Source organism: Ambystoma mexicanum, chromosome 6q, assembly GCF_040938575.1.
Source record: "Ambystoma mexicanum isolate Mex_15411 chromosome 6q, UKY_AmexF1_1, whole genome shotgun sequence".
Classification (NCBI taxonomy): domain Eukaryota; kingdom Metazoa; phylum Chordata; class Amphibia; order Caudata; family Ambystomatidae; genus Ambystoma; species Ambystoma mexicanum.
The window spans coordinates 726,278,622-726,304,684 of NC_090937.1; the positions used below are offsets into that span (position 1 = coordinate 726,278,622).

At 45.0% G+C, this 26,063-nt stretch overlaps 1 protein-coding gene across 4 annotated transcripts in view; it reads left to right on the plus strand.

The window, feature by feature from the left end:
- Positions 1–26,063, plus strand: part of EDNRA (endothelin receptor type A) — a 197,750-nt gene that overhangs the window by 165,884 nt on the left and 5,803 nt on the right. For all 4 annotated transcript variants that reach the window (XM_069631245.1, XM_069631244.1, XM_069631243.1 and 1 more), the window contains exons 5-6: positions 18,046–18,198; positions 22,104–22,237. In XM_069631245.1, coding sequence (XP_069487346.1) covers positions 18,046–18,198; positions 22,104–22,237 — 287 coding nt within the window. The remainder of the gene's footprint in view (positions 1–18,045; positions 18,199–22,103; positions 22,238–26,063) is intronic.

The following is a 26,063-nucleotide window of genomic DNA, read 5'->3' on the forward strand; positions in this document are numbered from 1 at the left end:
AACATCATCTGGAAGTTGAAACCTTCCAGATGCAAAGGCGACATCTGCCCTGCAACTATTGTCAAGGACTGCTCAGACATCTTAGCCCCCTTCATCACACACTTCATCAATGCCTCCTTCTTGCCAAATTGTGTCCACTCCAGCTTGAAAGAATCCTTGGTCCTCCCACTACTCAAAGAATAACACCTAGATCCTACAACCCCCAACAACTAACGCCCAATCACTAAGGTACTGTTCCTGTTAAAGATCTTGGACAGAGCAGCTTACAACCAAATTCAAGTCTTCTTTGAATCTAATCAAATACTAGGGAAAAGCCAATCAGGCTTTGGACCCGGCCACGCAACCTAATCGGCCTTGCTAGACTTGAAAAATCAATTAGATCATTTCAGAGACAAAGGCAAGGTAGCATTACTCCTTCTCCTTGAACTATCTTCTGCTTTCGACTTGGTGGACCATATAACATTGTGCCACCACCTCACCACAGCAGCAAACTTCTCCAAGGATGCCATGACTTGGAATTCCTCCTTCCTCGAAGGCAGATCCTCAAGAATTTTCTCAGACCTGGTGAATGCCACTCCCAAACTCATTCCTTGCGGAGTCCTGCAAGGTTCTTGCATCTCCCCCACCTTGTACAACATTTTCACCAAACTCCTGTTCGACCTCTTGAATAACCCCAGCGTAGTTTACACAAATTACGCATATGACACGCACATCCTCCTACCGTTATCTGGCTCACACCAAAAAGACTACGCTGATTAATGAAATCTACCTCACCATCCAGTCTTGGATGGCCATGAACAACCTATGTCTAAATGATGATAACACAGAGATCCTGATAGTAGGATCACCTAGGATGCTAAAAAAAACTACATACATCCTATTCATCATTCTTGATCGATGGTATCAAAATCCCTGTGTCGGCCTCAGTGAAAACTTTGGGAGAGCACCTTGATGCTACCCTCTCCCATTCTAAACAAGTAAGTGCAATTGCCTCTTTGGCAGCGTAAACGTCTGGACATGGCAAGATCAATAACCGGAGCGAGACTCAACTACAGCAATGCACTGTTCGCAGGCACTACCAAGAAAAACATTTGCAAAATGCAGATAATTCAAAACAACGTATTACGGTAGGCGCTTAACATCTCCAAAAAAGACCACATCTTTGCAGCAAGAAAACAGGCACACTGGCTCTGTATAAAGGAAAAGATTAACTTAAAAATCCTCACCATCACCCACAAATGCCTTCACAACACAGCAGCAGAAGAACTGGTCCAAAAATTGTCAAAGCCAACCCCACAAGACCGGTAAGGGCCCCTTACGCCTATCGGATTATCCCTCCAAAATACAAGCGTACCAGAGGAGGGGGAAGGAGCTTCCCGTCTGTAGCTGAAACCCAATGGTATCCCTCCCACTTGCGCTACGAGCAGAGAACTCCCATTGGGCGTTCAGAAAAACATTAAAAACCCTCCTCTCTACCTGACAATGATTTGACCATTCCTGATACTTAGAAGCAACAAGTCCCTCTCTGTAGATGTTCAGCATTCCTTGCCATTCCTTTGTTAAAACCCCCTTTCTTATATCATATTTGTATATTTTTCCTCTGCCAAGTATATGCATCATGTAACATGTTTGCAACAGTGCCTTGATGCCCAAGGGCTTAGGCGCTTTACAATTGTGAATAATTAAATAAATAGGGCCTGCACATTTGTACCCTAAGCAGGAACACATCCATTTGAGATCTATACTTCTTCTATTAGTTCCAACTTCTGTGACAAACATGCTGTCAGACGGGAAAAACAGTGACCACAACAGTGAAAGGACAAAAACATCAGTTTCAGGAGAAAAAATGTGGAGGGTAGTAGCATGATGATGTGATAGAGAGTGAAGAATGATGTTTGTGTCTGCCTTCTCATGTGTGCTTTCAATATCTCCAACATAATTTCCACCTGATGACTTGGCTTCATTTCTTCAACTGGCTGCCATACTTGTTTTTATCCTCTGTGCATGCAGAAATGGTCTATTTGAGAGGTAAGCTGTTAACTCATCTTTAGTTTTAGAATGCAATAGGAGGGTTCTCATGGAAACATGTTCAATATATGTAGAATCCATGATTTTGTACTCAACAGGCATTGCTTTTCCTGTTCTTTTCCTCGGCATGGAGTTCCTGAGTGAATATTGTAGGTAGGTATCAAATACTAAATGAGTTTCCTCATACTTGAGCAGGAAAGGTTCTATTTTCTTGTTTCAATTGCAAGGTCATGGCATGTCTTAACATATGACGGTTTCTGCAGAACTTGCAATTCTGCCATTCCACCAAGGACAGCTGCTGAATAGGTTTGCTCTGGTACATATAATCTGTCCTCAGTATCAAATGAGGAGACCTCTGTCATGTTGGTAGAAACCTCTGTATGTTGTTCCTTTTCAGTATCATCATCAGCTTGCTTTTGTTTGCAGCCAAAAACATTGTACCATCTAAGTTGAACATTGAAAGAGGTACTGCAGAGAATTTGTATTTTCTCAGGCATTCCTATAGATCATTGTCAGTTCCACTTTGTTAAGTAATCAGCAAACATTTGAACAAAGAACAATCTATCTTCCCCTCTAATATGCTGTCTGATACCTTTGTCTTAACAACTTTGGGTGTACTTTTACAAAGCTGAAGATTCTCTTCATTGGAGCCCACAGGCTACAGCTGTCTGATTCAATCTAGTCTTCTTTAAAGCTGTTGCACATTTGGCAACCTTTTTCTGTCATTCTTGATGTATCCTTCTGAATTTTTTCATCAAAAGCTGCCTTTGTCGAGATGTTGACGAGTTATTTTCCATCATAACTCACAGGATTAGTCAATGTCATGATCGAGTTGTAGATCTGTTGAACATCTTTCTTTTGGCGTGTTGCTTTGGGTGCTGTTAGCTGGTGATGTTTTAACCATTCACAATCTGTGTCCCTACCATTTCTTTTGCTTCTGTAGACAGCCTTGACAGCTAAGGAGAGGCTAAAAAGAATCGGGCTAGAGCCTGTTTCTTTTGAGTGATATTAACCACACTGCCAAGTACTTTCATTGACATGTTTTATATGTTCTAGAGTTTCATCTGATCCTAAAGCATAAAAGGGTACTTTTGTATTGCTTACTAGCCAATTGCCTTTCTGAAACTAGCTCCACAAGTCTGGGTGTTTGCTTTCAAGCTGTTTTCTTTCTGCTAAGTGCCATGCTATCATATTTGCATAGTTTATCAAATCAAGAGCGAAAAAGTACTTATCAAACTCTTCAAGTGATGCAAGGTGTAAATCCCAGTTTGAAGTTCAGACGGATCTGATAAATAAAAGAACTGTGTCCACCATATAAATGTACTGAAGAGCAACTCTGAATGTTTGTTTTTCCTGAGATTCTTTAGTCTCAAATGCTTCCATTTTGGCCATCACATTCAAATTTGTTAGAACCGTCACAACATAACTATGGACTGATTTTGTTTCTTGGGAATCATCCACTTTTAAGTAACCTCTTAAGGTCAGGTTCCATCCCTTCCTTAATTTTCAACCTGCTCTTTGTGGAATGTATCGATGATGCATTTGAAAAATGCAGGCCTTAGTGACGTGTGTGCCTCAACTGCTCTTCTTACGTACTTCGCTGATAGAATCTTCAACAAAACATTTGTATCATAAAGCACAGTTAAGGTGGCCTCAATGCCTGTACCATCCAAGAAAGAACCAATAGCTCAAAGCATCGTCATCATTATATGTCGCTTACCTGGTCTAAGCATCCAGTTCTTTGACAAGTCTTTTTTAGCCATAGCTAGTTTTGAAACAGGCTTGTAAAGGCCAAGATCCAATGTTAAAACTGTTTTTGATTCTGCGGTGACAGATGTTATTTTCTCCAACTTCTTCATGAATGTGAGCTATGTTTGTGCGCTTGTTGGGCTGGCATCTATGAGTGGGAGCACACAGACTATAGTTTCTTTAACTGGAGGATACCTTATAGTGGAATTGTTAGCTGACCAAGGTGGAACTGTAGTAAGTTGTTCTGACTCTGTTTTCTTGCTGTATAATCAATGATTTGACTTCTTGCAGGATTCTGTGGTCTACACCCTGCAAGACATGACCTCAGGGACTGAGGAATCTTCTGCAGTGATCAAAATTACGATAGTATTGATATTTCAGTTGGGCTTAGGACATCTGACTCCTGCTTCTCCTCGCAGACCACCATAGCTGTACCATGCAAAGTTCCTCTACCATACAGAGGGCCTCATTCCGACCCAGGCGGTAAGGGGTTTACGGCAGCGTAAACAGCGCCGACCCTTACCGCCTGATTCCGAGGTCCCTTAGCGCCATGGAGGATTTAACACCTGCTTTTAGCAGGTGTTAAAATCCATGGCGCTAAGGGACCATGTTGTTAATTACGCCACCGTAATTTACGGTGGCGTAATTAACGCCTTCCCCACTCCCATTATGCCCTATGGGGCAAAAATGGGAATGGGGAACGGTAAATGGGGATTGGGGACTTACCGCCCCGCCAACCTCGGAATGGGGCGGTAAGTCCGCCAACCACCATGGCGTAAACGTAGTTTACGCCATGGTGGTAAAGGTACGACCCAGGCGGTAACTTACCGCCTGGGTCGGAATGAGGCCCAGAGTATCCTTGAGGAAGTCTATGTTGTCAGCAGCATAATTGGAAAATCTGCCTCTGACCAACTCTGAGGGAACGTAAGATCCTCCACACTCATCCATGTGTTTTATTACCTCAGTGGCTTTCTGTTTCTAAAACTGAAGGACTCTGGCATTATCGATAGAAGTTACCATGCTATGCAGAAATTGAATGATGAGTTTGCTGCAGGTAGCTGTGTGCAATGCGAGCCCAACTGCCACTTTCAAGGGCGTTTTGCAGGTATGCCATGTGGTAGAAGTGCGCATGTAGGAAGCTGGTCATGGTGATAGCGTTTCATAAGTAAGCATCTGTGACAATTTATGAGCCCTGTTCATTACAGTGGTATCCTGCTTTTCTGATTTACTGATTCACTTTCCCCTAGAGGCTCATCACATCGAGAGTCCTGGTTCTCTCTAGGCTGGACTATTGCACAAGCCTCTTTCTCAATCTTCCTACTTCTAATCTCTGTCCTCTACAACTCATCCAGAACATAACCGCAAGACTTATCCTTGGCTTCAAGCTCTGGGACTGCATTTCCCTGGCGCTGAAATCCCTCCACTGGCTCCTTGTGGCTGCAAGGATCAAGTTCAAGACCCTTTGCATAATCCACAAGGCCTTCTAGGGCCAGTGCCTGCACTACCTACAATGCTCTCTTCCTAAATACTCTCCCTCTAGAGTCCTCCGCTCATCCTCCTCCAACTCTCTACGGGTGAGATGCTTTCACAAGCAGAGATTTTGGGGTAGATCTTTATCCTCTGCAGGTGCTTCCCTCTGGAACAGCCTACCTGCCTCTCTCTGTCTTGAGCTAGAGCACCATAAGTTCCGGAAACTTCTCAAGACCTTCCCTTTCTCTTCCTCCTTCTCTCTCCCCTGCTAACCTCCTTTCCTTTCTCTCCACCCTCTGTCTCCTCCTTAACTCTGTTCAGTTTTTGCCGACTGGTTGCATGGTTCACCTCCAGGGCCTACAGGTCCCAGGCTCCCCCTCCAGTCTTTTGCACTTGCCTCCGGGCCACTGCACTTTGTTTAACATTACTCCACTTTGAGCTTACGCTCCTTGAGCAGGGCAACCTCTCTTCAGTTAGCACAGGGCCCGGCCGGAGTGGACTCTTTGTCCCCCTCCGACACCCCAATCCCTGCATCTCTGTCTGTACGTATGCATGACCTAAATGTACTAGGACCAGTTAGTTTGTCTGTCCTGTCGTCTCCCACACCGTTTTCCACCCCTCCCCCCCCCGAGCTTGGTCTCAACTGTATGCCCTTGCACTAGGAGAAATGTCACCAGGCCTAGTATGCTAGTTTTTATGTTTAGATCATTCGGAATATCCAAGGCCTAAGAATGATTACTGTATTCCCTTGTTACCTTCTGCTTTGAAGTGCTTTGAAGCACTTCTCCTGTGTGTAAGTGCTATATAAATAATCAATCAATATCCATCTGTCCTTTACAGAAAAACTTCCTTTAGAACATCTGCTAAATTTACTTCTTCAAAAGTTCCAGTGAATTTCCATTTTCCACAAGTTAGTATGGCTCTCTCTAAAATCAGACTTCAAGAACAGTTCTCATGTGTTTCACAATATCCTGAAATTCAACTTCTGCATAAGATAGTGCAACATCTGCTGTTACTTTCAGTGAGACTGGTTGTGGATCATTTACCCTTTTGGGATTACTAAAATAATGCCAATAAATGAAAGCTCTTCTTCCATGAAACCTTTCATTTGTTTTCCTGTTTTCATCTGTCCTGCTACTAAACCATTGTTAGCTGCAATTTTCCTGTAAGGTTTTCCAATGTCCCCCAATGTTGTTATGTTGCCTTCAAGGAGAAAATCACTGAACTAAGATACAAACTCAACATTTGTTGCTTCGTAAGACAGTGAATTTGGCTGCATCGTTCTGCTTAGTGTAGTCTTGCGTCGTATGACATTCTCTACATGTGTGTTCCAACATAGCTTGTGATATGCAATTTCCCTTGTGTGAGGGTCTCCAGGATCTGTACAGTCGCTAAAATGAATGTTCAATGACCCATTGTTAGACAGCTCTACTGCTCTCTTTAAACGGATGCCTGCTGAATCAGTTGCTATCAAATATAATTGTTTTCTTATTTTTCCTTTATTGCAAAAGAAGCATTTATGTCTGTTACACATAGTTATTTGTGATCTTGTACTGTAGCTTTTTTCTACTTCTTCCTCTTCTTTATGGCTAGAGATAGACGGGTTTGGCTATCAAAACTGCTCTCCATACAATCTTTTGCTTCGATCCATGTTTGCCTTATGAGTACATTGCTTGTAGCATTCCGAAAAACATGATGCTTTTCATTTTTCAGTTCTTCAGGTATTAAGTTGCCTAATTGAAGACTTATGAAAAGAAACAAAGAAAGAAACCTCCTCTGCTTAATCCAAAATGTTATGAAAAGGTTTTAGAATGTATTAAGAAGAGGGCTGAGTGGAACAATAACGAATACCGAATACTTGAACATAAGATACAGAAGGAAAAGTCAGTTATCCATTTTCACTTTTTGGCTGATGGTGGAAGTTCTACTTTTAAATTACTTTAGATATTTGGCGATATTAACATTTTGAAAAAAAATATTTTACTGAAAGATAGATTCAAATTTCACACATCAACTGCTCTTCTACAATGTTCACATTTTCTTATCAATTACGAGAACCTGTAACAAAATAGAAGGAATAAAATGTTAGAAATCATGAAAAACTAACTGCGAACAGAAACTTCTAAAGAAGAGATTTCAAATTCTTTTAATGACCTTCTCATTCAGATTTTATGGTGAACAAAAAACGGTCCTTAGAAAATATTTGCTTGGATCACTCTGAAAGTTATAGATCAAATTCTGATTCATAAATTGTAGCAGCGGCCATTGTGGATTAATGACATGACATCTGGTAATACATGATTATATGCTTCATTTGCAGGGGACCCCCAGTATTCCTAACTTCCCTTCATTCAAATCCCACAGAATTTCATATGCCCCTCAACTACAGTTAGAATTGAAGCTGAGAGAAACCCCAACAAATGCATCACCAGAATTTTGGTGAAAACATTAACATCAGAGTTGAGTAGGACAATAGGAGTATACAACCCTCACAACTCTGGGTCTTTCCCTGGCTTTAAAATCAAACTAGGCATGGCCTGACTCATTGAGTAAGTCTCTATGTCCAAACCCTGGAAAGAATTAAATAGGTCAGTCGTCAAGCCCACCATCTCCCTAGTAAAGGTTTTGTAAAATAAAGGCATAAAGCCGTCCAGGCGACTTATGAAGCTTAATATTTACATTGATTTCTCTAGTGTATGACATGATATGGTAGGTTATTCATGACACGCTTAATACCCAGAGGTTTCTAAGCGCGGACCCGGGGATCAAACCTGTGTTGCTCTGTGTCATTTTGCTTCCAATGAGAGCACGTACCCCTGCGCTATCCTCCCAAGACAAGCCAGAGTCCCTCATGAAGTATCACTGACACATAGGACCCGATTGACAAGGTTTGAAGTGGAGCAAATCTGGAGATGACCTGAGCATTTCCAATTGTCTACCCATACCTTAGACGTTTTGCATAAAGCCTAAATCCGGAGCAAATCTGGAGTGGACTGGAGCATCTTTGAGAAATCCCGACATGCAAATGTGATTCAGAATTATGTACCCAGGAGCATCTCAGAGATGCTTCAGGCAGCTCTGTAGTTACACCACTTTTAGGCTTCACTAATCAGGTGTGAGGTAGCAAGAGCAAATCTGAGATGCTCAAGGCATCTCCTGATTTGCTCCAGTGCAAATCTTTGTGGATTGAGCCTGTATGCATTAGTCTGGCTTTGAGGTTCTGGGAGTGCTGGAGTGGTCGATCCATGGTGTTCCAATGAATTGATTAACCTGACATTACTTGGAGCATTCAACCTTCTGTTAAACTGTTAATGCTAAGGTGCAGGATTTGTTTCTTCTGCATATTCTCCTCAAAAGCTCTGTTCCCATCAGTTGCACATGTTTATCAGAAAACAAGGGGACATTGGAAGACCCCTGATTGGGACAGCAGAATGTTTAGAACATGAGAAGGACACATAATCAAACTCGGAATGCTTTCATTTCCTAAGGCCAATGCAAATATGGCTTGTGTTATTTGCAGCACAGCTTTGGTGAATATGTTGATTACACAGCATAAGTTCACATGTTCAGCAAGCCAATGGACTAGTGTTTCATGTGGGATGGCTAGAAGCTCACCAGGGCATGATTTGAAATATTCATGTGGGAAAATGTAAACTAAAAAACCAACCTCCCCCCTTCAAAGAAAGATTTAAAAATGTGATTTTACAAAAAAGATGATAAAAGTTTGACCGGCAGCACATGTTAAAGACTGCAACACTCAGCGTAAATGAGTATTTCCTCTGTGTCCATTGAACAATCACAGGCCATGTGGATGTGGCTGTGGATAATGGCGGCCTGAAGAGCAGGCCTGGGGAAAGTGGCGGAGGCAGGGTTTAGTGCCAGGAGACGCATGCCTGCTGCCACAAAGGAAACAAGCTCAAAATAATGTTGAGATCCTTACATTGACAAAGAAGTGCCGTAATATTCGATTTTTTCATTTCTGGTCGAGTAAATTAGCCTTAAGCGTATGATCCAGCTTCTTTAAAGCGTAGCCTTGATAGTGCTTGTGCAGTGGTTCCTTCAGCACTGTGGAAGTGGGTTGTTAACGATGTGGCATACGTGCAATGCAGCCACATATATTGTTGTGTGTCTATAGTATGTTTTTATGATGGAAGAGAGTGACGGGGAACTAGTAAACGCCAGATCATTTCCCAAGGAGCTCAGTGGCAGACACTCCTTCATAGGGTTACAGGTGGGCATGGGTGGGGAGAGGACGGGGACACCCGTGGCAGAAAGGCAACAGGCTCCCCTGCTTTATACCGCAAGCGGACGTTCATGGCCTAGGGCCAGGACTGCAGGGGACGGCCAGTCTGGGATACTCAGCCTCCTGTTTTGTCATTATCTGTGTCCTTGGCTGCCTGAAGATAGGCTGCCATAGACCGAGAATAAACAGAGCCCAGCAGAAAATTGGAACCTTTCCTGAGCAAAAGAATGCATTGAGAAATCGTCTCTCTCAACACTCTAACCCTTCAGATACGCACACATACACTTTCCTCTGAATAGCATCTTCTTCACGAAAATAGCTCGTGTGTTACCCAATCTCGCTCGTGTTGAGGTAAAGAGGAATGCAGACAGTGGCCTGATTGTGTCAAGGGATTTTAACTCTACTCTGCATGTTTGGACAATCATACAATTGGCGGTAAAAGGCCTTATTCTCCTAATGTGAGATAAAGAAGCACATTAACACTTTCCAGGGGCATTGCATGCTCGACAGGCTGGGCTACAACAAATTAGTTTTTCAAAAATCTTAGATAAAATTACACTGGTGCCCACTTCAGCAACTGGGGTTTCGAGGTCTGGCCTTCCACAGGCAGTCTGTGCCAATGTGGTGTGGTGGTTGCAATATATGGTCCATGCTGTGCTTGAAGAGGGGAACCACAAATCTCCTCTACTTCAGGCTGTGTGCCCACAAAGTATGATACATTCAAGCTCAAACGCCGAAATCCCTCAAGAAACTCTTTTCCTAACCGATTTGTCACAATTACATTCTAGCGCATTGAACTTGCCATGTTGGCAAGATCCGCTGTCGTTTGATTGCTCAGAGTACCCATGCGGCTTTGGTGGCGTATGTTCAGTCAAATGTACTAATCCTTCCACTGTCATAAATGTGCTCTCGAAATGTATGCACGGTTTGCTCTCTAGTAGAGCGCCTTGTAAATGTCAGAAATCTACAAAAGGGGTATCTCCAAGTTGCTTTGGCGCAGTGGCGCGTAGCTGCCCCAGGATCCTTAGACAAGAGTAGCTGGAGCTTCTAGGGAGCTGAAGCACCACTTTAACTGATAACTGGTACATTCCCGTATCCAAGACAGTGAACTACCACCTGAAAGCTTGGAAGTTGCCCAGGCTTGCGAATTGAAGACTTTCCCCTATGGTACAAATGTTTACAGTCAGGATTATCCGGCCTTGCTTAGAATAGCCCTTCAACAGAAAAATGTAAAAAGCATGGGTACGATTCTATGGTAAAATGTACAAATAACGCCAAGTATAAATGGAAAGATAGAATGTATGCAGACAATGTACAGTTTAAAATGGAGGAAACCTGCCTGTGACAGAAACTGAAGTATGCTTGCTTAGTTTTGGATGTGATGTCCACGCGACTGCGGTCACATGGGCGAGTAAATAAAAGCGAGTGGGGAGCCCGCCGAAAAGCAGTTCCTGCTCGGACACACCCACGCACTGTGTCTGTGTTTCTTTCCACGCCGCGCGTGCCACGGGGGCAGGCCCGGCCCAGCCCCCCCAACGCACCACACTGGCGACGAGGCGGGGATCCCTCACGGACCCGCCCGAGGAAGAGGCAGCAGGCGTTCACGCTCACCCCACCAGCCCAGGCCCGCTAAGCTACTTGCGCCGGGCAGTGAAGCTGGGGAGCGCAAAAGGAAAAGAAAAACAAGCCCGCCATCGCAGGCTTTGCAGTAAGTGCTGTGCTTTCCGTGCCACCGCCAACGGCCGCTTCCCCGACCCCAACAGCCGGAGATAAGAGGAGTGGGGGGAGCCTCAGCTGTGCCCTCGCACGCTCACACAACATCGGGCGCCCGGGAAAAGAAAAGAAAGCACCGTTTGGGGGGAGAAAAAGCACAACAAAGACTGCACGGCCCTTCCCCCACCCAATTTGCACCCATGGGGAAGAGCCCAAGGACATTAACCTCTTCATTGACAGCAGTATCAGAGGCCCAGAACTGCTGCCCCAGCTAAGGACTGAGGAACACAGCACACCCCCAGCTTACATAGAGAGCACGCTGGGACTCTCACTCACAAGCTGAATCAACAGGCTCCTCTACAGCCAGGCTGCACCCATTTGGAGGGGGTGGTGCAAGATAAGTGAAACCATGGCAGATGACATCATGACGCCACAAATATTGCAGAGCCAGAGCCGGAACCCAGACACCAGCACGTGTCTGGATACCACGCAGGATACGTTCATGCAACCATTTCAGCCATTTGGTGCCCGCACCGGCCTCCGGTGGGAACTGTGGCTACAGCAGTCAAACTCTCCCTCCACACCCGCAAGATCGAGGATGAGGAGATGAAGAGGGCATTTCTCATGCTCAACCTAGGCACAATGGCCCTTTGCATTTTCAATGCTCTGCCAAACCGAGGTGTGGATGACGACTACGTGACCGCCAAGGACGTCCTCACAAAGAAATTCAAGCCAAAGTCCACCCATGACTTCGAAAGATTTAAGATGAGCCAGGCCAGACAGCGCCCACAGGAGAGTATAGACGACTTCCATAGCCGGCTGAGAGAGATGGCACTGTCGTGTGACTTCCCGAATGAGGAGTTCGCAGTCAGACAACAAGTCATACACGGGCTGTCCTCAGAGAAGCTAAGGCGCGCCGTCCTAGCTGAAGAAGATCTCCCGCTCGACTCCATCCTGGCCATGGGACGCCTACGCGAAAGGACGGATGAGTATGCAGCAGAGATGGAGCAGATTATAAGTTGCCTTCTCCTAGACAGTGACCTGTCAAAGAACAACACCCCGACGATCAACGCCCTGAGGCAACAGAGGCCACGAGGGGGGCCACCCAGCACGAGACCGAAAGACTGCATATGGTCTGGGGGACAACACGGCAGGAAGGAACCATGCCCAGCGTATGGCACCACGTGCCACAAATGCGGGAAAGAAAATCATTACGCATCGGTGTGTCTAAGCTCTAGGCCACCCAGGGACACTACCCGCAGGGAAAACACCCCATGACACAGAGACAACACAGGAGCCTGAGGATCCACCAGGCACCTAGAGAGACAACTGCACCGCCAAAGAAAACCAATGGAGAGGTCCCGGTACAGCAGAAGCGGGCGCGCCGGCGCCATCAGCGGCGAGGGGTCAGACAGCCCCAGCAGCAGCGAGGGTGACCGGTCTAGCAGGGAGCTATCCCCCAGCCACAACAAAAGGACCTACAATCGGAGGAAGGAGAAGGCGCACCTGATTTCAACAGTGAAACCAGGAGACAGCGACGACCGCAGTGGTGCTAGATCCTGCCGATGCACGGTGCTGGTAGGTGACATCCCAGTCACCATGATGATAGACACAGGGGCCACCGTGAACGTCATGCCAGTCTCCAGGTTCGACAAACTTGAGCCCAAGCCGATGCTCCGACGGCACTCAGTTCTGCTCTTCGCCTATGGGTGCAAGAAGCCCCTCCAAGTGGCGGGGTATTTCAAAACTACGCTCTCACTTCGCGGTATCAGCTGCAAGACCTGGATCCACGTTGTGGATGCCGGCATCGAAACTCTGCTTAGCTGCGCCACGGCCGAACGCCTAGAAGTCATACAGTTGTACCTCGCCATCTAACCTGAGAACATCGAGTTCTTTCTCAAAAAGCACAAGAAACTCTTCACCGGCATCGGGTGTCTCAAAGGTCGATCAGTGAAGCTCCACATCGACCCGACCATTGAACCCAGGGCAGTGAGACACAGGAGGGTTCCCTTCCATATGAGGGCTGCCGTAGCAGCCAAACTCAAGAAATTGGAAGACTTGAAAATCATTGAAAAGACATCAGGAGCCACCCCGTGGGTCTCCCCCATGGTAGTCACGGCGAAACCCAAACAACCCAATGCCGTGTGCATCTGCATTGACATGCGCCTTCCCAATGCAGCCATCAAACGAGAGAGGCACATCACACCTACGATTGACGAGCTGATTGTAGACCTCACAGGCGCAACTGTCTTCAGCAAGCTCGATCTCCGATCTGGCTATCATCAGATCCACCTGGCCAAGGAATCCCGCTACATCACCACCTTTTCATCACACTTAGGGCTCCGGCGATACCATCGCCTCAACTTCGGGATTTCCTCGGCGGCGGAGGTCTTCCAGAATGAGATTCGCAGAGTGCTCCCGGATCTACCAGGTGTCACCAATGTCAGCGACGACATTCTGGTCTATGGAAGAACAGAGGCTGAACACACGGCTCGGCTAACGGCGACACTGCAACGGCTAGAAGAGTCCGGACTCACACTCAATGAAGAAAAATGTGAGTTTGCGAAGAGGTCACTCAGCTTTTCCGGCTACGTATTCAACTAACAGGGTGTCTCCCTGGACCCCGGCAAGGTTAGCGACATCAAAAATGCGAAAGCACCGTCCACAGCGCCGGAAGTGAGGAGCTTCTTAGGAATGGCCACGTACTGTGGTCGCTTCATCCCTGACCTTGCCACGACCGCTGCCCCGCTACGTGAGCTCACGAAAGCCAAGGCCCCATGGCAGTGGGGCACCAGTCAAGAACAAGCGTTCCAAAAGATAAAAGACTCCCTCTCCAGTGACGCCACCATGGCGTTCTTTGACATTCACTGCACCACGGAACTACTTGTCGACGCCTGCCCAGTTGGGCTAGGAGCAGTGCTGACGCAGAGAGACAAGAATGGAACAGTCTACACCATCGCGTTCACAAGCAGAGCGTTCACGCCGGCTGAGAAAAATGATGCTCATATCGAGAAAGAGGCGCTGGCCATCATCTGGGGTGCAAGCATTTTCATGTCTATGTCCTGGGGCACCCAGTGAAAGTACTTACCGACCACAAAGCACTCATCCCTATTTTTGGAGGCTCAGCGCCACACCCACCTGCAAGAATCGAGCGCTGGCTGCTAGAGGTGCAACAGTTCGACCTGAATGTGCAGTGCCGTGCTGACTACTTGTCGCCCCACCCACGGCCAGCCACTGTGTCGGAACGAGAGGCGGCAAAAATCGCAGAAGAGCATGTCTGACTAATTGTCGAACATGCCAGACCTAAAGCCATGACACTAGACGAAATACAAACTGAAACGGACAACGACCCGTGCCTGCAGCTAGCAAAGACGGCTGTTCTGACGGGAGAATGGAAGACGTTCCTGTCAGCAGTTACCTGGAGGACACAACCAGCTCAAGAACTGTTACATGCATTGTTCGGGATACGCCACGAGCTATCCATGTCAGTAGACGGACAGTGGACGGACCGATCCTGAAAGGACATAGGATTGTACTGCCGTTATCGCTGCATAAGACCGCAATCCAACTGGTGCATGAGGGGCATCAGGGAGTTATCAAAACACTTACATACCTCAAATCACGCATCTGGCTGCCCCACATGCAACATAGAGTGATAGCCCTCGTAAAAACCTGCAGCGCCTGCCGGTCCTCACGCTGCCCCGGACCGCCAGAACCCATGGAATGCCTACCACGGAGCAACTGTTGCCAATGAGACCTACCTGCTGGTGGCGATTGATGAGCACACGAGGTACCCCGAGGTTGAGCCCGTCCACTCCACAGAGGCAGCAGCGGTCACCACTGCACTATACATTTTTTTTGCAACGCATGACATCCCGTCGTTCACAAGCAAGGGATTCCAACGCTTCTTGGACGATCTGGAGATACACCACCATCACATAACACCGTACTGACAACAAGCCAACGGGGACACTGCACGGTTTATGGCGTCCATCAACAAAACCATACGAATTGCAAAGGACAAAGGCCGCAGGTGGCTCCCCAAGCTCTACAGATTCCTATGCATGTACCAGCTGACGTCACACTCCTCAACTCACATCAGCCCTGCGATGATGTTCAGGGTCCCCATCCAAGGGGGCTTGCCCCTACACCACTCCTGGAAACCAGCCCAGGCGGACTTGGAGGACAAAGAAAGAAGGAGGCGGTTACACAATGCCAAGGCGGACTTGGCCAGAAGGGCGGTAGCCAGTGACCTTCAGGTTGGGGACACGGTGCTGGTAAGAACCCGAAATCAGAAGGGAAAGATGTCAATGCCGTATATATCAGAACCATGGACGGTATCCCATTGAGAGCATGGCCTCGTGTCAGCCACATCAGGGCACGAGGGCACGAGTCGGTGTTGAGAAACGTCTCGCACTACCAAAAAGTCCCACCGACCCTCTGGGAGGAAAGCTAAACAGACAGTAGTCCTCGAGGGGACCAGCCGACACAGACTGACAACCCACGAGAAGGCCTTGTAGAGGAGGCAACCCCGGAGCCTCCTGTCCGCCATGAAGAGGAAAGAAGCAGGGACACAGCCCATGCTCCCCACCGAGAGAGGATCGAGTGGCATGCACTCCGAAAGCAACTAGTGCTATCGACAAGGTTGAAAGGCTACGTCCTCAATGGTGTCCACGTTTGAATACCTGTTTGAATACAAGCGATTTGCATGTTTGAATGGCTATCTAAAAGTTGATGAGGGATGTGATGTCCACGTGACTGCGGTCACTTGGGCGAGTAAATAAAAGAGTAAATAAAAGCGAGTGGGGAGCCAGCCGAAAAGCAGTTCCCGCTCGGACACACCCACACTCTGTGTTTCTTTCCGCATGCGCCACGCGGCCAGGCCCGGCCCGGCCCCCCCAATGCACCACATTGGCTATGAGGTTGCACCTGAAGCGCTGCATATAAGCTAAAATGATTGGCATTGAAAGTAAATATAGGGGAGAGATGGGATGTGAGGATGGGCACACAACACGCGGGTGTTGTTTGCATTGTACCCGCACATTGACTGTCCATGGCCATGCTAGCCCCTATGGCATTCCCACCCAATACCTACACTTCCTTGCCCAACACACACGCCTCACCCATTCCCTGCAGATATCTTTGCGCTAGCACTGAGCTGTTCAGGGGATGCCAGTGTTATATCTAAACAGTCTTCTGAAAGGTAATGGCTTAATTGCAGCTGTAAATCATCTACTGATGTAATAAAAAAATGAATCATAACTAAATATGTCACCACCACTTTCTTTATAAGCAACATGTGTGTCCCTGCATCTGTTCCTGTTAAAAACAAGCATTGGTAAAGCCAACAGTTTTGGCTCATGTATGTGCATTTGCCACGTATGCAGCATATGCCACATCTGCCATAATATGTCTCCATCATTTGCCAGCTGTGGCCATTTTATGGCCTTGTAGTACCACTGTGGCAGTATCTGGAAAACGCCTACCCCATGCCTATACTAAAACAGAAACCTTTGGCTTTTCCAATGTTGCCATAGAGAGTTCCTTATGGTGTCCAAGGAGAAAGTTGTGCGTGCAGAGGTGAGCAAACGGCCAAACCATTTTGAGGCACAAAGGATCAAACACGAGACTGAGGTCAAACTTGGGGAGCAGAATGAACTGTGTGAGATGGAACAGAAACAGAAAGAGAGGGAAGATGGGGTGGAACAAGGGGGTAAACACCACAAAAACGAATGACAAAAAATAGTTTTGCATGGAGCAGTTACAAGGAAGCCAGAAAAAGGAGATAGGAAACCGATCAGGAAGACGAATAGCAGAATTGAAAATCACCAGGGGGCCTCGTTAAAGAATATTTGCACTGGTGTAAGTGCAATTTGGAGTAAAATCATATTATTTCAATGCATTTTTGCACCACTGTAAAGTTTGCCCTAGTGCTAACATCATCCCATATTAGTGCTATGTAAAATATTGTTCATGTGAAAAAGTGCATTGAAGGAATACATTTATTTTTTTACAGTAGACCAATTTCTGCCCTTCTGCGAATTACGTGCAACTTTGAACTTGCACCGGTGCAAAGCTTCTGTAAAGAGGCCCCTGGTTGGGATGAAGGAGTGCGGACAAGCATTCATAAATTAAGGACTCCAGACTGGCAAATGGTGAAAATAGTACAATAAAGATGAAGGTTGTTGTGGCTTGACAGAAGAGGTGAACATATTTTATAAATGTAGTAAAATTGATACATCGAGCTCTGCTCACATGGATTCCAAGGACAACTAGACATTACTCCAGGTGCAGCATGGAGAGGCTAGCCACTTACCCAGTGGGGTCCCCGAATATGCAAAACTATTTTCATGGGTAAGTAGCTAGTTTTCCATATGATTTTTCTTTAGTTCAAGAAAGGCACAGTGTTGCATGCCAACTGATGACCACGCAAGGCACTGTTACATCATTCCCCTTTGTAGGCCGGATTGGCCGGTATCCACAATGACAGTGGCCCAATGAAGATCCTGCTTATTTTTCACCTCGGGGCTTTCGTGTCTCCCTTCTCAAAACTAAGTAAACCTACAAACCTAAATGCCAGGAAATCTATGAAAGGGTTACATATTGTTTGGCACATTGACCTCTTTTCTTCTGCTAGTCTTCACATCTGTCACTGTATGTGAATTCTGGATTGGAATCACTGCGCCTGCGTGTTCAGACACATGTTCTTGTTGTTGATAGAGTACTAGTATAGATCTCTGTTTGAACACGTTTTAGATTGAATCCACCGGTATGTACCTCATTAATACGCCCATGTGCCAACAAACTCACATAATCCCTGTCTCTCTTTCCATGTTTTTCAGTTTTATCAAGACTGGAAGGACTGGTGGCTGTTTGGTTTCTACTTCTGTGTACCCCTGGCATGCACCGCCATCTTTTATACCCTGATGACTTGTGAAATGCTGAACAGAAGAAAGGGAAGCTTGAGAATAGCTCTCAGCGAACATCTGAAACAGGTAAAGAGCCTCGCCTGTCCCCTTCCAAGCAGGAGCCTCGGCTTCATGGAGGTCAGCCTGGTGGACCCTGAGGCTCAGTGTGGGATCTTCAGCCTGCAGTACTCACTGCCTGACCGCACACATGAGCGCTAACATGCACTCCTAATGTGTCTTGCAAACCTAATATGCAACATCACCCTCCCTCACACAGTCAAACGTGTCGATGTGCATTCTTCCTAGATGAGCGCATAGCCCATTTCTTCAAATAACTCAGAACATTATGGTCATGTACACATGGCACACATTGAATATAATAGCACATTCAAATAATTAGGGAGCTCTTCTCAACCAATCAGAATGTTTGTAATGCAGGCAATTATTTTTTTTTATTTTTTATTTTTATTTACATGTTTATTAAATTTTATATACAGAATATAACCAAGACAAAGAAAAACATATATCCATAGTGATAAGAAAAAAAAACTATCCTAAAACTAAGTTCATCACATTTAGAGTACCCAACACATTTCAAAGAAAGAAGTTATTTTCAGGAAACAATCACGCATTATAAACAGATTCTCATGGAGGAGTAAATAAAAACGTATCTTACAGTTTCAAAAACCTTCCCCAGATTTTTTCAAATAAGATCATTTTCTTGTCTCTGTGAAGAATAATTTGGTTGATTGACTTAAAACAGTCAATTATTTTTTAATTGTGTTTCGGTTACATCAAACCTTTCACAATCAGCATCATTAAATAATGCAGGAGTAAATAAGGATAACAACATCTTGATTCAACCATCTTTGAAACTTGAATCAATCTACATAGTCACATCATTTTTCTATACAATAATATCAATATCAATTCTAAATCTATAGAAACGTCCTTCATTCATCCGTAGGAAAAAAATATAAAGCAAAACTAACATCAGCTAATATTGAAGACACTTGTGCTCCCATTAAAATATGTTCCTTACTAGGTCGTTTACAAAATGCGAAAAATAGTTTTCCCTCAACACCTGAAGTTTAGGACATTGCACCAACCCCACATAATGTACAGCAGAAAATCCCCTTAGATATTTCACACTACAAGTCCCTAGTATCTCATGCGTAGGAAACAAGTTTAAACTTATTTGCATAAAACACTCCTTCAAAAGTTCACTCTGGAATTTACAAAGGTACATGGAATGGATCTCAATCGTTTTTCCTCCATATTCAACTGATAGTGAAATGTATATCCTGATAATGAGTCTAGTCGCACATCAGACACCAGTCCCCTTGACATAATATCTGTTCTCCCCACCCCCACTGGTTTGTTGTTAGTACCCTATGCGGCACATCAACGTTGAGCAGAATATTATTGTATCTTGCCACCCTGATAATAATTGCCTTAAAGAGTTCATTACCCATATCCATACTAATATCCACATACAGTGAATCTTTCGGAGGAGCAAGGATTTTAGAATACAATGTCAGCAGTCTTCAATATTATTAAGTTTTGTCCATAGGGACAAAAGTCCTAATTCAAATCTTATCACTGGAACATAATTGGGTAATCCAAATGCCCATCCGTATAAGAGACCTTCCAGATCATCCCAGATTTGCCCGTCACACATTTCTTTAAAAAATACTGATCGATGTGATAGAGATGCAACTGTATAGTATGTCATAAATGGACGAAATGTGAAACGGTCATATTTAGAATTGATTGGTTTCATCTGGGACAAAACAAATATAACTATCGCCTGTATTACAATTAGATTCGGACACCCTAAATAAGTGGATTGATCCACCACCTCCAGATTTATGTTATTAAGATTCCAAGGGAAACAGGCAGTCTTTCCAAGTAAGGACAATTTAAATACCCTAGGTTTTGTCTAATTTATCTCCAAGTCATTCCTTAACATGCACCGACTCATCGCATCTAATCTACATTAAAGACCAATCAGTGTGAGGTCAAAGAGGAGTATGTCACCTGCATACACAAGCCATTGCACATTAACCGACACAAACGAGGTGGAAAAGTTTGCATCCTCCTCAACTCCTCCCCCAAGTCAGAAAAATCTAACCTAAAAAGGAAAGGGTGGTCCCATGACGCAACCCTCTATAGGTCAACACGCTGGATGACATTGACCCCTTAACCATTAAGTCTAATTTGTAGAAGGTATTTGTGTGCAGATGTATCAAAATACTCAGTATTGAATCAGGAAGACAGAAGACCCCACTTTGCGAGCTTCCACCAGAGTTTTGCTCTGTTGATAAGATCAAAAGCAACCGATAGATCAATGAAGTCGCCATATGTCGCCAATCCTTTTTTCCAAGTCTTTTTCTGAAATACTAAAAAGGACTAGCCCATTTAACGATGTACCCAACCTCTTCCTAAATCCCGATTGAAGGTGATGTATTCTACCACTGAGTTCCGCCCAAGCCTCCAAATGAATTAATACAATAGAGGCAGACATTTTACTTGTTACATCTAGGAGAGCAATGGGTACATCTAGCCGAGCTATGAGTTAGTATTTAACAGGATTCATTCTATCCCACTTTTTAAATAAATTGAGACAATATACGATGTTCTCAAAGAAATAGGTATAATACCTGATTGGAAAATTTGTTTAAACAGAATAAGCAGTATATTCACCCACAGGGACAGGGGACCTTACAATGTTACATTTGCCATGCCCTTTGGCCGGGCCACCCAGGAAACCCTAGCCTTTTGTATAAGGTTCAGGTAACTACTGGTATTGACGGCATTCCAGACATTCTGACCACAGAAGCAGCCAGGGAAACAACAAAAGCATGTCTCTATATTCAGGAAACAGCAATATAATTTCCTAGCAAGATTGTTTCAACAAGACACTCCAACGTAATTTAACACAACAAAGTGAAGGTTCACTTTTGAACAAAAATAACTGTAACATGCATCTAAAGCAAGCTCAAGCTAAAACTGTCCACTTCATCCAAGTTTGCAATGAATATGCTTATCCCTAGTTATTTGAATATTCCAAAATGAGGCCACATGTAATTCACAAATGCGTTTCGTTAACTTTACTCATTATTAAGCTAACATGTTTTCATTGCCACCTCAACTCCAAAACCTTAATTTAACTAGTGCTATGTGGATGATTGTGGATTAGGAGGGAGCCTTATAGAGCTTGCGGGTTGTCAGTACCGCAATAGTGACACCTCCCTTCGTCTAGAGGTCTATATCATTTGGGTGGGAGGCATCTAGGCGTTTTGCGGCACATGGCTGCAGTTAGAGGCATGAAGGCCTGTCTTTGATAAGTGACGGACCACGCCCGTCCACTATCCTTGCAATGCAACCACTCTACAGATTTCTGTGTCCCATTTGACACAGGAAATACGGGAGGAACCTGTGTGCTATAGATGTCTAATGATCACTCCTCAAAGTCTGGCCCCTTCAAAAGCAAAGTGGAAGGGTCCCCCCATAAGACTGTTTTCCCTTTTCAAAGGGCATCAGCCTTCCTTAGGCACTGAGTACCAGTGTCATGCTTGAAGGAACAGTCACAACTCTATCTTAAATACCAATGAGCAGCATAATTACATGGGACACACATTCCTGGTGGGTTCAGTGGATCACAAAGACGTATTTTCCATTCAGAGTATACCTGGCTGCTCTGGCTCCTTGACACCTTTGCATTGTGGATTGCATATGGGGTTAACATGGGCACAATGTCTGCATCTGTACCCTTCAGCTGCTTTAGGCCAGCACAAACCTGCTGTCCATCCAGATGGCTATGTCCATTGGACAGTTGCACCTTATAAAAACTCAAACTCACTGTACTTCAAGGCCCCATTAAACTTGCAGTAAATATGTAGTATATCTCACTCTCCCTAAGCAAAGGGATTCATGTGCACTGTCTAAAAGCAAGGCCATATTTCTCATCTTGCCTTTTTCTTCTTCAGCGTCGAGAAGTTGCAAAGACCGTTTTCTGCTTAGTCTTGATTTTTGCACTCTGCTGGTTCCCCCTTCATCTGAGCCGGCTCTTAAAGAGAACTGTGTACAACGAGAAAGATATTGACAGATGCGATTTGCTCAGGTATGTAAAGTTTAATCATGATCATATCTTACCAAAGAAAACTGAATGGCACCTAATGTGTAAAGAAATATATACTATCTGTGTTTCTGCTTCTTTGTGATAATACATGGATACTAATTAATGAGCCACAGCAAAGGATTAGGACATTTTAAAGCTCATTTGTCTTTTACTTGAGCTCATTTGTGTATAGTTTCTTTCTTTGGCTCACTTTCTCTCCCCACCCAGTTCTCTTTCTTCCCTTGGCATCCTCGCTAGGCTCTCCCTACATCTTAGTGCAAGTGCAACATTTCGGCCTCCCATCTTCCACCTGAGGCAATGAAAGAGGTGCTTTTAGTGGCCCCTTCCCAGCTCATGCACCAGGAAAAAGCATACCTCTAGATTCTGCTGCACTGGGATGCCCCCTGCAGCCCATGCCACCGACAGAGATTTCAGGATCTCCTTTCTTCCTCTAGATGCACCGCCCATCGTTTGAGGGTATCACAGCCTCACCCATGCATGCTTACTACCGATGCATGTGAAGTCACTTGTGTCTGTCCTGAAGTCTCAGCATGACATGCATATCCACCACTATGTAAAACTGGCACAGTGAGCCATTCCACTCTTGCTTCACACAGAAATCATAAATTGCCACGTGCTGTGTGTAGGATCCAGTCCTTATTAATTGAGGTCCAGGGATCTCCAATGTTCCTAACTAGGGTGAAGTAAATGAACACGGAATCTCAAATAAGTATGCATGTAAGGTGCCAAGTGAGGGATGTTTAATAAAGCAGTGAGATATTCCCCACTCTCCCCCTGACAAACACTGGTCAAGGACGTGTCTGGAAGAAAGTAAGTGATCTAACCATGAAACATTTGTAAACAAGAGGAAGTGCCCTCTACATGTGCGCCTGGCAAGTTTCCCTGCATAATAAAAGAGTTTCCACTGGTTAAATGCCCAGAAATGCATACTATATCACGTGGGAACTTTGGCTAAACCACTAGACTCTATATTTTGAGTCACACCATTGACAAGTAAGCAATGGTAGGAACATAAACAAAAGCTTTTTGTGATAGCTCACGGTCTCAAGAGCTCTGGTCCTCTCTAGGCTGAACTACTCCAACAGCCTCTTTCTAAACCTTCCAGCCTCTAGTCTCCACCCTCTACAACATATCCAGAACAGAACTGCAAGACTTGTCCTTGGCCTCAAGCCCAGGGATCGTATCCTCCCCATCCCTGAAATCTCTTACTTTGCTCCCAGTGTCAGTAAGGATCAAGTTCAATACCCTCTGCATTGTCCGCAAGGCTTTCTGGGGCCTGGGACCACACTACCTCAAACTCTCTCTTCCTAAACATCTCCCTTCTCGAGCTCTACGCTCATCCACCTCCAGCCCTCTGAGGGTCAGTCGCTTTTCCAAGCAAAGAGTTGGGGGCAGATCTCTTTCTTCGGCTGGGGCCTCCCTCTGGAACAGCATCCCTGCCGCTCTCAAACTTGAGCAGATCCACCTGCGGTTCTGGAAGCAACTCAAGACCTTCCTCTTCGCTTCGGCTTTCTCTCGTCCTCTCCCCTGCTGATGACCCACCTGCTCCACGCACTGGTCACCTGGCCACCCTCTGAACTTGGGCCCAAGTCCCCGCCTGTCCAGTTGCACCTAACACTCCCTCTTGGCTCCCACAGCACTTGTGGTCTGTATCTGTAACCCTACAGTCCCTTCTCTCTGCACTTATGAGCCACCCGTTGGCTGCACTTTCTGATTACCTGCACTGAGCCACCCCTGGCTGCACTTTTTGATTACCTGCAATTCTCCTCACCCCCACCCGCTTGGCGTTTCTCCCCTTGCTTGCAGTTGTGAGATCTGAATGACACACAGCCTAGTAAGATTGTTGTTTCGTCCTCCCTCTGTTTCGCCCTCCTTGTCTCTTCACGCCTAGAAACACTTGTGTACCAGCGAGTTTTAAATGCCATATCATATCATAGATAACTTCTCAACTCCATACCATGCACTGTACTCTCTGCATCGGCACCTAAGAGAAACAATTTTAGTTTCTGCAGGAATCAGGGCGTTCCCCTTCCTAAGATGTGCTTGCCAGTGATGCTCACCTCACGGACTGATGGATAACATGAAGTATATGACTGCAGATCCTAATAATAAATATCAGTGCATGGAGAACATAATTGACCTCCTCCCAGCCAATCAGAATGTTCAACGTGCAGTCAATAACTACTGGTATTGACTGCATTCTGAACATTCTAATGCCAAAAGCAGACAGGGAAACAATAATGCAATTTCCAGGCAAGGTGTCTTTCAACAAGACACTCTCTCTCTAGGAGCACCTGTTGTTTCAGAGAAAACATCATATTTAGCATACCATAGAGAAAGCTAAAACAAGGGAAACATAGTTTCACTTTCTTATAGAGAAACCATTTAATTTTACATGACACCTAATGTTAAACCCTCTAAATGCTTCACTTATGAAGAGAACCTTGTTATATAAATACTGCAAAGTTAAAGCACAATACATTAACTGACTCTGTCTATTTACTTTCTCATTATTAAACTAACATTTTTTACTTCACCACCAAAACGCCAAAACATGGTTTACTATAACCAATATGTGCTAAATCCTTATAGACCTCGGGAGGGAGAATTACCCTTCCCCAACGTATGTCCCTCAGCATCGCCTTGTCCATAACTTGGTGGCGGGTCATTATCCCATTGTGTATGGCTATAATATCACCCTTTCAAAATGCATTTTCTGCCAGAGAACTCTCACCTCTGAGCAGTGAATTAACAGGAGTTATTGTTAGCCAATTTAATGACACGAAAGTAGTCTCACCATGGAAACATTCATGCATAAAGTGATAGGTTTAAAACAGTATTCTTTGTGGAAATATGACAAATACATCTTTAATGGATGCCCTCCTGACTGTTTTACCAGCCCCAACCAGATGATGCAATTATTAACTTTTTAAACACTCTGCTAAGAAAGGGGTGTGTCACATATTATTTGAGTGAATGCCTGGGTGTCATTGGCATAGTTGTGAATTTGAGCATTCACCAGATCATGAACAGGTTTGATATAAATGTTAAACAGCAGCAGCGATCAGCAAGTGTCCTGTGGCATGCCGCAGTGAACCAAAGGTGCAAAGGGTTTGTGTGCCTTGTTTGTCAATGCTTATATCCAACTCCACTCCTCCCTCGACATCCTCAGCACCACACCCAGTCTCTCAATGAGTATGGAGTGGCCGACTCTGTCAAAGGCTACAGACTGACCGACAGGCTAACCTTTCCCTCACTCATAATGAATTAAGTTATGGGGTTGGTCATATGATAATTGGGACACTGTTGGAAATCTGAAAGCTATCAATGTATCTATCAATCTTTCTATATATATATCTATCTATCTATTTAGCTATCTCTTTCCGAAAATTGCCTTTTTTTCCAGAAGTTAAGCTTGTCAGGATTAAAATCTTTCCAGCATTTCCTTTAGAAGGTAAATGGCTGAATATTGCCCGCTTTCAGTTGGACTAAAATGTTAAGCTGCGCTCGACCTATAAACTGTATTAAGTATGAAGTAAGGCAAGTGAGGCACAGATGTGTCCTCAATGTAGCTGCAAGGCTGTACAGTTGTGCCCTAGCACCTTGAAGCATCTCATGTGCCAGATGGAATTACCAATAGCGATCTCAGACCCAAATAACCGGACAGACTCAACGAATATGGCAAAGTGCTACTCTATTATCAGCATAAATTAAAGTAGGACAATCTTGCAAACAACAAGCTGCAATCCACACCCTCACACCCAAATTTGAACATACATAAGTTTTATACCTCAATGTACGTCAGCTA